At 41.9% G+C, this 14223-nt stretch overlaps 1 protein-coding gene across 1 annotated transcript in view; it reads right to left on the reverse strand.

Annotated features, from left to right (window-relative positions):
- The window catches only part of LOC122801979 (zinc finger CCCH domain-containing protein 13-like), a 156173-nt gene that overhangs the window by 17779 nt on the left and 124171 nt on the right, over positions 1–14223 (reverse strand). The window contains exon 3 of the mRNA XM_044071717.1: positions 13346–13509. Coding sequence (XP_043927652.1) covers positions 13346–13509 — 164 coding nt within the window. The remainder of the gene's footprint in view (positions 1–13345; positions 13510–14223) is intronic.

Below are 14223 nucleotides of genomic sequence, written 5' to 3' on the forward strand. Positions count from 1 at the left end.
ACTATTGCAGTAATAACTCCTTGGAATTTCCTGCACTGGAAGCCCCTGGCCAGCCTGAATGTCAAAGACTTTAATCTCCTCCTCTTGGCCCAAAGGACATCCTCACTTCTGATGTCAAGATATCACAGTATAACAACAGTCAACTGGGCCATATTTGCAAGTCTTTCTTACCCCCCAGGACTGAAGCCAATGCTTTAGGCCAGGAGGACTAAATTAACCCACTAACCTCAGTAGTGTATGGTTAGGGGGACATGAAGGAAGTATGCAGGCAAAGAGGGAACTATTGAACAGAAGGGATACCCACCCCAAGTCCTAGCTGAGATAGAGGGGAAGAAGGGAAGAAAGGACTACTGCTACTATGAATATAATCCAACATCTAAATTTATGGTAAGTGTACACAAATGTACTATGTTCTTCCTGTTTCAATGTTGCAGTTATAATACCTTGGGAGGATTCCCAGTACTGAGAGATGTGTGGAGGGTGGAGTGAAGCTAGAGGAAGAAAGAAGGTCCTGTAGGACTGCACGGGTGAAACTGACTCCGAAATGCCAGGCTATAGTGCTTAGTAAAGGTGTGAACTGAAGACCATGTGGCTGTTTCTAAAATATCTCTGCTGGGCACTCCTCTGAGGAGAGCAGCAGTGGTGGCGGTAGCTCTGGCTGAGTGAGATCTAATGTGTAGTGGCACCTCCTTATTACAGCATTAGTAACAGGAAGTAATGTAGCTGGAGATCCATTTCAAAATGGTCTGCTTGTTAACTGGTTTACCTAGTTGATTATGTGCAAAGATCAAAAAATGATTGTCTGACTTCCTGAAATTTTTTCATCATGAATATCTAAAGAGTACAGAATTCTTTCTCCTGTGTTCTGTAGGTTAGGAAAGAAAGTACGGAGATGAATGGCTGATTCAAGGAGACTTCAGTAACCTCTTCGGCATAAGGGTAGGATTAGTCCTCGGGAAATCTCTGTCAGAACGAAATCTAAGAAAATGCTCTTTAAATAATTAGAACCTGCAGTTCTGATATTCTATGAGGTGAAGTGATAGCCACCAATAATGCCTTTTTTCAGGTTAGAAATTTGATACCTGTTGAGACTGCTGGCTCAAAAGAGGGTAAATTGAGCCTTTCCAGAAAAACAATGGAGGTCCCAGAAGGAAGCAGAGGCTCTCCTGAGTGGCTTAAGGTGGATGATAGCTTTAAGGAACTGCTTCATAAAACTGAGGAAACAGAGGAGGCTGCATGGCAGGTTGGCAGAGATGGCAGAGGCATGGATTGGATGGAAGAGTCTTTTGGAGAAAAAATTTACTAAGTAGGTGAGCACCAGTTAATGGTCTTTGTACTGGCATCAAATAGTAAATCTCTTCCATTCTGAAATGCAAGATTTCCTACTGCTAAGGTTTCTAGCCTCTTTTAAAATAGACAACCTTGTTGAATAACACCCAGAAAGACCCTGACGGAAAAGCTTCCTATTCATGTTAAACAAAGCCCCTAGTTGGCCCTATATAAGCTTAATTTGGACGACTGGTTGGGTAACTGGAAATGCACCCCAGAAGGTTCCACCTGCGTCCCTACTGGACAGGGGCAATAGTTGTGGATTTCGGTGCCTGCTTGAAACCAGGCACCCTTGGGAACATGGGTTGAACTTGGCTAGGTTTGTAAGGGCCCTGGGGCTTTTAACTTAGGTAACCTTCTATGATCCCATGATCAATCAGACTGCCAATTTCAGGGTAGTCAGATTTGGGTGTATGGTATTTCCATTTTTCTGGGTTGAAGCCCACCTCTTGGGGAAGCAGTATGTTTCTCATTTATGAGGTTGTACACGGAGCAAACCAATACTGCCTTGGCCAAAAGGGTGCTATCAAGATCACCCTTGGTCCTTCCTCCCAGAACATGATTAGTAACCTGGGGATGAGAGATATGGGAGGGAACTGTCTATAGAAACAGACACAATCATGGGAAGGAAAAGCCATCTGTCCTACACACCTGATAACCTTTGATCCTTGCACAATATTGTGACAGATGTCTGTTTAGTTGCGACAAAAAGTCTACTTTTGGCATACCCACCAACTTAAACCAAGAATCTCACAGGAAAAAAAACACCAACCATGAAACTTGCAAAACCTGTGGTGCCAAAGAATGACTCAGAAATATAATTCCATATTTAAGATAATTTAATATTAAACACTTTTGTTCCAACACATTACTATGGAACTTCATCACAACAAATCAACACAACAATTACTACATTTTAAATAATGTCCTCTCCAACATACAATTAAAAGCCATCCAATAAAATACTTAGTTATTTAATCAATCAAATGTTAAAAGTACCTTAAAGAAAACTCAACATTCTTAATAAGCATTATAAAATTTTAAGTTTTAATACTGGATTGATGGACACTGAATCATTAAGACCTAGAACACTGTGACATTAAATAATATCTGCCATTTAAGATCACATTTGTTTAGGTGTTAGTCAATCACAAAACCTCTAACATCACAAATAATCTGTTCCAACACCACAAACAAAAAATTGTGTCCCTCAGACTCCTGGATGCGTCTATAAAGCGCATTGCTCATCTTACATTTCATTTCTGTATATCGAACATGTGGTCGTATATTCGGGTTTTTAATTTCCTGGAAGTCTTTCCAAGATAAAATGCAGAACAAATAGCCACGTATACTACAACTTTAGACTCACTGGAAAAGTGACCATTAACCAAATAGTTTTTGCCAAAGATTTCAAGACAATCTGCTCTTAAAATATAAGGACATTGCGAAAACCTCCCACACTTGAACATCTGTAAAACCTTACTGTTGTTAAAACACTTCTCTTTATTACTGTTCTCCAGCAAATTCCTTTGTAGACTTATTCTTCCAGTATGTAAAACATGGTTTTACTCCCACCCTTCTTAACAATCTCAACTAAATACACCCCAATATTTAATAAGACAGGCACTAATGGCTTTACTGTTCGTAGTAAACATGGAAAGACCTAATGCGGTTGGCTCCAGTTGTTACTAGCTATTACCAATGGCCAACTGCAAATTCTCCATGGGGGGGTGGAACTCAAAATTGTGACAAATTCCATTAGTTCTTTTACTAACAACTTCCTCTTTACTTTTATTTAAAAAAAATAAAAGGATAGCCCCTTTTCAGGAACATTTCTATTAAAACATCACATTCTGCATTAAAAACATCCACATCAGATACCATATGTGCTATGCATACAAGCTGGCCCTTAACTGCTTTTTTCTTTTCTTTTTTTTTTTTTTTTTTTTTTTTACTTATTGGATGCCAGCTACCAAAATGTAAATAAGTTGTTACAGAATGTTACTTTTCTATGAACATTTTGACCTCCCTCTTTGTCTTTTAAAATCTCAGCATCCAAATACACAATTCTGTCAGTGTTAAATTTATGACTAAACTTTAAAAATTCATCTGTGTTATTAATGTACTTTATAAACTTAAACACATCTAAAAAGCAAATGCAAACAGTCCAAGAGTTACTAAATTCACTATTAAAAATGAACTCTTTTTCCCAAATGGCCATCACTAAATTTGCAAAACTTGGGATGTAAGCTGCACCCATGGCCACTCCAGTAACTTGCTTATAATGATGATTTTCTAAAAACACAAAATTATTTTTAAGGACCAATTCCATTAACACAACTGCAGCATTAATTTTATCAGTTCCTAATCTGCAATATCAAAAAGTTGCTCCTCGAACCACCTCAAACCCAATTCATAGGGAATAACAGTGTACATAATAACGTACATCGTTACAAAAATCACATCACTGTCAAACTTCACCCCATTCAGAAAACCCCAAAAAAAGTGTTTGCAAATCTGTTTATACTTTCTTTTAGCAAACAATCTAAAAATGTTGCTATAAAAAATGTTTTTGCCTTGGTGGCATCCACAATTGGTCTGAGTGGGGGATTAATAAGGCTTTTATGTATTTTGGGTATTCTAGAAATCCCCACTATTACAGTTTACTGTTGTACATACATTCAAAATCATCCTTAGACAAATACCCACCAACTTGTGATGCTGGTGAAAAAAATATCTTTTGCATCCATTCATGGGGGTTTAAAGCACACCTGCTCAGCTGATCTGCCAGGTTGCTATTCTTCCCTAATAGCTACTGCGCAATCAGGTGCAAAGCCATTATATCTGCTGCTTCCCATGGCTGCATGGCTAGGCAGCAAATAAAGTATGAGTGTGTACCTCCTTTGTTTATGTACAATATGACTGTGGTGTTTTTTGTTCTTATCAAGCATGCCTCTGTAAATTGCCATCAACTCCTTTAGATTGCACTTAGTGCTGTGTCCCACTGTCCCTGTATTTGAAGACCCACTGAATGAGTGCCCTAAGCTAGGATGGAGGAGTCTGTGTCTACGATCTGATTGTTTAAGCGGTACTGGAAGGAAAGCCTTTTTTTGTAGGCAAGCCTCTAGCCACTATGACTATGACAGATGTTTTTTTTAGGCATGGGAGTAGCTTTATTTTGAAAGATGGGTATAGCAGAGAATCACTGGATACAGGATGTCAGCTGGTAGACTCCTGTGTTTAGGGCCCACTGGGCCTTGGTCCCTGGTCAGCTTGCCAGCTCTTCTCATGGGTGGGTGTGTGTGTGTATTCTGTCTCTCAGAGTCCTCCTCCCTCTCTGTGTGGCCTGTGAGGCAGGAAAGGACCAGGCCCTGGCAGTGTAATTCCAACTAAACCTCACAGGCTGTACCCACAGAAAGCTTGACAGTTTGGAGGAACTTAGTCTTATCCTATAGTTTCTTAACGATAGCGTCAGCCTTAGGTTCAAACAGGAAGTCTGTGTCTAAAGGAGCATCTAGGCTTTCTGACTTAATGTGCTCTGGAAGAAACTATTCTTTTAGCAGGTGTGTCTTCTAATAATGGACCTTAAAGATGCTGCCCTGCTAGATGCCTCCAAAGCATCAGGCTACAGTATAAGGAACATTTGGCCACCTGAAAATTCTAACAATTCCTTTTGTAGAGCTCTACACTGATCCCCTCTAGTTTTTTTTTTTCATTTGGCCCAAGAAATTTTCCTGGAATTTGACTACATGAGAAAAGTTGTTATATACTCACCATAACATTCCATCTGTGCTGTCTATTTTCATTCTTCCTCAAGAACTGGGTTCAGATTCGACCTTCGGATCTGACTTGGCCGCTTTTTACAGCTTGCGGATACTGGAAACTCTCAATCTTCTCCCTTACCCATAACGCTCTAGTCCCCTACCATACCTCAGATCTTGTTTGCTAGCCTTATAATTTCACAGAACTTCAGAAACAGCTGAGAAACCACTATCTGAAGCGCAAAGGCAGTAACACTGGTTCCCTTATTATTTTCTCATTCGTCCATAAGTCACAAACCAACTGGTAGGGGGTTGGAGGGAGGGGAGTTGAGGAAGAATGAAAATGGACAACACAGATGGAACGTTATGGTGAGTACATAACTTATTTATCTGATGTTGTCTATTTTCATTCATTCCTCAACAATGGGGGCAGTGTGTCCAACTTTCTGAATCCCAGTAGGACTCTAAGGATATTTCTGAGCACTGTTGAACCAAAGACTGCTCTTCCTCTCGAGACCAATTACAATTTGTAATGAGTAATAAAGGTATGAGAATTAGCCCAAATTGCAGCCACACAGATATCATTAATGGAAGACCTGGATAAAAATACTGATTAAGTTGCCACAGACCTGGTTGAACAGGCTTTCAAAGGTTTTGATAAAGACACTCAATTTGTTAGAGACAAAGGAAACGTAATCACTTATCCATTACTTTTGTAAATGGCTTGCCCAATTTCGATTCGCAAAACAAATAACGGATCTGTTTTTCTGAAATTCTTTGTTGTATACAAACAGAAACGTAACTCTGTGAACATCCAACAAATGTAACATGTATTCTCCTTTGTTTGTGAAATCTGGAAAGAAAACTGGAAGATTAATAGATTGATTAATGTTGGACTCTGGCAACACCTTAAGAAGAAAGGATGGGGTTGGTTCGTAATGCTGCCCTATCTCTACTGAAAATTAAAAAAGAAGGCTTAGAAGACAAGGCTTGAAGTTTACAGACTCTGAGCAGAGGTTATAACTACCAGAAAGACAGTTTTCCAGGATAAAAATGTTGCTTCGCACTGTGCTGATAGTTCAAATGGAGACGGAGTCAAAGCTTGTAAAACTAAGTTCAAATCCTGTGGCCGAGTTGGATCTTTAAGAGGGGGGTCTCAGAAGAAAGGTACCCCTTAAAAATGCCTTACAAAGTTTTGAAGAAACTAAGGTGGAATTGTTAACTCCTATGTGAAAATATGGGACGGAAATTGTAGCTAGTTGTACTTTAATAATCAAGAAGCTAGCCCCTTCATTAAAAACTAACTAAAAACTCAAGAACTTTATGTACTGGTGCTGAGAAAGGGTTAATGCTTTTCTGTTGCGCCCAAAAAAAAATATTTTCCACTTCTGTAAATCTTCCTAGTGGAAACTTCATATGAGGATAAAAGAATGTGATGGACAAGGGAGGACAACCTGGGTTGTCTAGCTATCAATGGAAGTAGAGAAACCATGTGGTCAGCTTAGGCCTAAAATGTCCGGGTGTATTACATCTGTTGGGTGAGAGAGGAAGTCTGGAATTGGATTCAGAATCCATGAATGGTGAACTAGATGAGGCCAAAGGAAGGAGAACCAAATCTGGCAAGGCCAATAAGGGGCAATGAGGATGACTTTGCTCTTCAATCAAGATGCTTTCTGAAGAAACTCTGGGATTAGATGGGTTGGGGGATAAGCATAGAGAAGACGGTGGAGCCAATCGTAGAGGAAAGCATCTCTCACTGATTCTCCCAGTGGGGGGATTAGGGTAAAGAACCTGCTGTACTTGTTGTTGAGGGGAGATTCAAAGAGATCACAGCAAGGTTGACCCCACTGATGGAATATGTTTTCCACAACTTTCATGTTGAGAGACCACTTGCGAGGCAATAAAATGGACCTGCTCAACTTGTCTGCTATCACACACTGGGTCTCCCCAGAACATGCGTTGCTATCATAAATTGACCCATTGCCACATTTTTACAGCTTCTCTACACAAGGGGTAAGATCTGCTTCCTCCTTGTTTGTCGATGTACCATACCACTGACATACTGTCCATCTGTACCGCAACAATCCAGGAAGAGAGAGTCCTGAAAGTCCTGCTATGCTAGGAGTACTACTCTCATTTCCAGGACATTGATGTGTGTGCTGGCCTCTTCGGGGGACCATATGCCTTGGAGTGTCCTTCCCAAGAAGTACTCCCCCCACCCAATTTGGGAAGCATCAGTGGTCACTATGGCTTTGGGCTAAGGATGAATAAAGGGACGTCCTTGCAATATCTGATCTGACCGAATCCCCCACAAGAGGTACTTTTTGCATGCTTGAGTTATTCTGATCTGGGTGGACATAGGTTGGTGTAGCATGGACCACTGAGTTGCTAGGGTCCACTGAAGAATTCTCATATGGCATTTTGCTAATGGTACCAGAACTATCTCAGCAGACATCGACCCCAAGGCTTGTAGAATAAATCGAGTTGATTGAAAAGAATTGTGAATTATCTTTTTGACTTAAATCGAATAGTTTGCACCCCTGGTAAGGGAAAGGAGGCTGTTACAGATACCATATTGAACAAGACCCCTATGAAGTCTAATGTCCAAGATGGTTCTTGCTGAGATTTGTTGTGATTGATGGTAACTCCTAAATGAGAGCAAAGCTGGAGCACATACTCTCATGCCTTTATCAGAAGATGCCTGGCTGGAGCAGTTATGAGCTAGTTGTCTAAGTATGGAAACACCTGAAATCCCTGCTGTCTCAAGTGAGCTACTACTACTACCACGCATTTGGTGAGCACCCTGGGGGCTGTGGCGAGGCCAAAGTGCAGGGCTCTGAATTGATAATGACTGGCTTCCAGATGGAAGTCTAGGTATCTCCTGGATCGTCTGTTAATTTTTATATGATCGTATGCATCCTAAAGATCTACTGAGCACATCTAGTCATCCTTGTGCAGGAAGGGCAAAATGGACTGAACCATGAGAATCCCGAACTTTGTACACTGGGCTAATTTGTTCAGACTTTTGAGATACAAAATTGATCTCCAGTCCCTGTGTTATTTATGGCACTAAAAATAATATTGAGTAAGTTCTGAATGCTTTCTGATCTGTGGTGATGTCTTGGATTACTCTTTCTAGCAGCTTTTTTTTCTAGAGTTCCTGCTTTCCTCTGACTGGGTAGAACATAAGGATTTTTGTTTACTGTTAAGGGGGAGTAGGGAAAAGGATATTATATAACCTCTGGAAATAATCCTCTGCACCCATGTATCTTTTGTAATGTCTAGCCAGGCTCTCTGGTACAGGGATAGGTGACCCCCAACTGCCTCCAGAGGTGGACAATCTGACCTCTTTTCAGAAGCACTGATAGAGTCTTGTCAGAGAAAGTATCTCTGGACCGCTGAGCGCGTGGCATCTTCTATTAGAGTTCCCCTCTGCTTCAGGGGATCTAGCTCTGCATGGATCATGGAAAGGACCCTGGGACTTTCTGAACAACATTTGTTGATCTCCCCATTGATTCCTAGAGAAGGTTCTTTAAGGAGTTGAAAAATGTACACCCACTGCAGACAGGGGTCTTATCTTGTTCACACCTGGACAGTGTGTCTTTCACTTTAGGACCAAACAAAGAACTTCTGTCAAAGGGAGCACTGACAAAGCAGGACTTGAATGTCTCTGCAAAATCACACAGGCGCATCCAGGCATATCTCCTAATGGAAATGCCTGAACCCGCCACCTTTGAGGTACCTTTAGCTGCATGTGAAATGAGCCTCATGGATGAATTTGAAAGGGATTGTGGAGTAGCCAACTGTAAGGCAACCAAACTTTGTGCCTCAGAAGTAATGGCCTCACAGAGGGATTTGAAAAGTTCTGTAATCAAGTCTCTCTGACGTGAGGTAAATTGTGGCAAATAATTCAGCGACCTAAGTGCAAAGGTCGCTGAAGCATATACACGCTTCCCAAATCTGTCCAATGCCCTGGACTCCCTTTTAGGGGGATGGACAGATGAACTCTATTTGTGGCCGCCACTACGACCATGTCATCTACTGGTACTCCTTTGCACCAAAACTCTTCCTTTTTGTGATGCCAGGATCCTGACCTTCTCTTGGGGATCAGCTCAACGGTGTTAGGTTCCTTCTATGCCCGCCTACAGATCAAATCAATGAGCTCATCAGCAGGCAAAGCCACCCAGGAGGTAGATGGGCCAAACCCAAAGGTTTCCAGGAATATGGATTCCTCTTGGTAAGGGTTATCAGTAGACCATCCACCCCCTCTGCTTGAGTATCTCCAGGATGTCTCCAAAGGAGACATCATCAGGTGGTGATCTCAAGGACCCTTCCTCCTCATCAAAATTGATATCTACTGTGACAGACTCTTGAGAAGAGTCTAAGTGCCTCCTATTGCACTTTCCCTTCCTAGGGACGTCTTTGGTGAGATGTGCTGGAGAAGTATCAGAAGATATAAGTATACTCTGCTGAGTATCTTGGAGACTCTGGGCTGGCTGTCCCTGTGGAGCACAGTGTTGAGGCTCAAGGTACAAAAACTTACAAGCTCCAGAAAGAAGAGCTGAGGGGGGTGGAACTGTCCACTCTCTAGAAGCATAAAACACCCTCTTCACGACCTCAAAGGCAGAATGCTTCGGAGAGGAGGAGGCTGACGGAGCAGAAGAGGCATGCTTCCAGACCATCAGCTCCCTCTGACCCGAAGGCAGCCCACCTGAGGCAGACGTTGTAGCCGAGTTGTCCAATGCAGAGGCTCTGAGGGGCAGAGATGGCTCCGACAACTTCAGAGTCTACTCTACCACCTCGGATCTGACAATAATGCTATGGCTCCAAGGGTCATCTGGCTCTGACACACTCGGGACTGCTGCACTCACAGAAGGCATCAGAGCTGAAGATGCAACAATCTTCGGATCCAATACAGATGGTTCATGAAGACTATGATCCAAGGGCTCTGAAGCCAATGGCCGGACCAGAGAGGGAGCTAAGATGGGTGGAGTTGCAATGGCAAAGGTCTCCAGACCCGAACGGGTAGGAACTCGGAGAACTACCATCAGAATCTGTGCTGAGAGAAACTTCCTCATCATTCTACCCACATCTGCATCTGTCAGGCTCTTGGAAGAACAAGAGGAGGAGGCCACTGAAGGGGACCTAGAATGGTGGCGTCTCTAAAAAGGGAGATGGCAGCCAGGAAGGAACACTTTGTCTTCTGATCCATGGAACTTGAATCCGATTGCTTGGACACTTTAGGAGAACGTTCAAAAGTTGGGGCCAAGCTAGGACTGGATGAATCAGAAGGTTCCAATGAACACTTTCTGGATTCCTTCCTAACAGGTTTTTTTGAGGTTTCAGCTCCAGATAAAGTCTCTGAAAAAGCAGAAGGTAATAAACCTTTTAAGATCAGTTTATCGTTTTGATCCACTAAGACCCATGGGTTAAAATGCCTTACAAATATTGCATGATTCTTTTAAATGAGCTGGGCCTAAGCAATACACACGTGAATCATGTGCTTCAGATAATGGTAGCTTATGCCCACATTCTTCATATTTTTTAAGACCTGAAGGTTTTTCAGCCATTAAGCAGGAAAAAGAACTAGCAGCAACAATAATAAAAAATAGAAAAGTTTTTTTTTTTTTTTTTTTTTAGGGAAAGGAAGAAAGTAAAAAGAAAGGGAATTACCAATAATAGTAATCACAAATATCACAAGGGTATAGGACAGGGAAAACTACCAATTATGGTAAACGAGAAATACACCGGTAAGCGTATATTGAATAAGAGAAGAAAATACAATATAACTGGAAAAAGAGAAAAAAGCTACATCACTCACAATGCTACACTAAAGCTTTAGAGCCATCAGCGACCACATCCGTATGCGAATCAGAAAATGAGATCTGAGGTACGGTAGGGGACTAGAACTTTTTGGGTAAGGGAGGAGGTTGAGAGTTTCCTGGGTCTTAAGAGTTTCCAGGATCCATGAGGTTTAAAAAGCGGCCGAGTCAGATCCAAACCCAATTGTTGAGGAATGAATAAAAATTGACATCAGAGCTCTAATGGCCATGGTAGCAGAAGTATATGTATGCATTCTTGCCAAATCTCTCCAGGATTCTACCCTCTTTCTCATTAGTCAAGGGATTTCTAGAAGCAGTGCCTTTGGGACCCTTAGGACCAGAGACCACCACCTCAGGGAATGCAATGAAGTTCTTGAAAAGGTGTTTGTGGGAATCCTAAACCCTATAAAGGCAGTTTGGCTTCCTTAGGGCAGGAGGTTAAGACTCAGGCTGTAGGGAGGAGTCAGAAATATCATCAATAACCTCAAATGCTGCAGGAATGGCAAAAGGTTTGTGCTCAGGAAGTCTAAGAAATTCTCTAACTCTCTTCGCAGATAGTGGATAATCCTGAGCTTCCTTGTTGAAGAATTCCCCTCATCTTGTGGAGGGTTGCTCCAAAGGCAAAATTCTCAGGAAATTAAGCTGGGACAAAGTTTTCATCAGGCACTATTTCAGCATATGACTCGGATGAAAACTTACCAACATATGCTAGCTCAGAAAACTCGGGGGAACTGTCCTTTTTTCTTCTTCCAGGAGAAGATCCTGTGGCAGAGGTCCTACCACAGTTGAGTAGCCTAGATCTCATGAAACCCAAAAGATGCCCAGCTAGACTTACAAGGCCCTGTGGGTAACTCATCTGACTGGGACCCGAAAGGCCTGAGCGGAGGCAATTTGGAAACTTCTCCTTTGTTTGGCCTTGGATATAGACTTAGGTGTGGTGTCAGATGTCATTGTCTCAGGTTGCAGACAGGTGGCCACAGTCTGCAGTCGGTTGGCTCAGAGTTCCTCTAAAACTCTGGAACATCTCCTTTCCCAGAGTAGAGAAGAAACAGGTGATGGAAGCACGGATCTGCAGACTGACCCCAGACCCACCTGATACCGTAAGTCCATTGGTCTGAGCAGATGTCAAGGGGGCCAAAAGTGTAGCAGACTCCATAAGGGTTTCTCTAGAGGTCTCAGCTGCACACTCTTATTGGAGAGGTCTGCAAATGTGTCTTTCCTCTTCGGACTATCAAAAGCCAGGGTGGACTGTTGGAGAGCAACAGATTGTTGTCTAGAACAGTGTGCGTCTTTGGAAGATTCTTTTTCTGAGGAAAACCTGAGTCAGCCTGATGAATGACAGACACCATAGTGCAAGAAGGCCACTGATGCTCCCTTTTCTTGTCTAAACATTCTTCTAGGGACTAAGGTCTACACTTTATTGTTCTGGATTTGAAGCAAGCACACTGCAGACTGGGCACATCATGCTCCAGGCCCAGACAAAAAGACAAGAGTGCGGAAATCCTGATGAGGTTTTTTTCCCCACACTCTAGGCAAACATTCCACTTAGCAACTGACATCTAATATAACTTGGACCAACTGAGACACAAAGTCATTCCCCAATAATTTACTTGGCTTTGCTGTTCAAAGTTCTGGCTTCAGATCAACTGATGATACTGCAAACTACTACAGGGCTCTGATGACGAGAAATAACTGAAAATATGGCACCAGCTGGCCACCCTTATAGTCTGAAATCTGAGGGGAGGGTGTCTGCCAGCCCAATAGGAGGAGATTAAATTCTCTGTTATTCAGCCTGGCCAAGGGCTTCAACATCAAGAAATCCCAAGGAGTTATTACTGCAACAGTGAAACATGATGGACATCAAAGTTTTCTGCTCTTACTTTACTGATGATCTTCACATTAAGAGTTCAAAAACAGTTATATGATCACCTCAACCTCAAAAAAAAAAAAAGAGAGAGAGAGAGATGAAGCTTTTTAGCTTTGTTTTCATTTTGCTGACTATACTGGAAAGGAGAATAACTTGAAGGTTTATTTGTGGTGATGCCTCATGGCTAGCATTCAGATTTGTTATAAAGGTAAGTCTTTTATGTCATGCTTACACCCTAAATAAAAGGGGCAATAAGAGTGATGAACATACATTTTCTTTCCCCATAGACGTTACTGAACAGCTAATTCCTTCCCAGAGATACCTGGTTTGGGTTCTGAATTAACACAGATGGCAGAAAAAAAGCACAACTAGGGCTAGGGGATGTCCTCTTTACAAGGTATCCGAATATGGACCCTAATGAAAAATTTCTCAGCAACAGTCCCAGATGAAGTTAACAGTGCTGAACAGTGGTGCAACAATTCTGTGATACCTACTGCAGAAATCTCTTAAGTCCTCAAGTACAAAAACAAACAAAAACTTTCCTCTTTGATCATCAAAATGATCACCTTTTCATTCTTCACCAGCTGCTTTCGTATTGCAATATCTCGTCTGGAACAAAGTGCTTTACAACAAGGTCCAAGATTACTGAGAAGGTTGCCACGTTCCTCCTTTCTCTGCAGTGCAGCCATATTCAGGGCTCCAAGCTCATGTGCAAACAAATTCACTGCATCTAAAATGAACATGTTAATGATTAACACAATTACATCAATGCAAGTGGCATACAATATCTCATGTCATCAAAAGCAGTTTAAGCATGAGTCTCTCCGTTCAACAGACATAAATGGATCACACACATTTAAAAGCTAGTGAACATGAGTCCTGGACAGCTAATCTGATACGAATTCCCAAAACATGTAAAATGTAATGAGATAAAGCTTTGCATTCTTCCACCGTTTAAAAGCTTCTAATTGTCTCCTGTTTTGCAGAACACAATCATCTCTTCTCCATCAAAGTTGTACCATCAGTGCCATGCTTGATGCCCCTTAACTGACACCCCTCCACAATCAAAGTTGAGATAAAAAAAATACCACAAGAAATGTATTCTATCCACAAACAGCTGCCTCTTTGCTACACTGCATGAGTTACTTTTGCAGACATCAGTGCAGGAACAGAGAATAGATATTTGTACACACAACAGCTCTTTGGTCTCTCCACACAGTGACTGCTATTTAAAGAGCTGGAGATGATAGCTGTCCAAGTACATAACAAGAATTATTGCATTCATAAGTCAGGGAGTGATGACTACTTCAGCAAGGCTGCAGACTGTACCCCTCCCACACCTGCTTGAACCTAGGGAAGCTGACTATTTCCCTCTGCTCTTGCTACGGCTCCATTCCTCAGTGCATTTATATATCCAATTCAGATCACTGGCATTAGCTACTCA

The sequence above is a fragment of the Protopterus annectens genome, chromosome 5.part0 (assembly GCF_019279795.1).
Source record: "Protopterus annectens isolate FY-2018-M chromosome 5.part0, PAN1.0, whole genome shotgun sequence".
Classification (NCBI taxonomy): Eukaryota; Metazoa; Chordata; order Ceratodontiformes; family Protopteridae; genus Protopterus; species Protopterus annectens.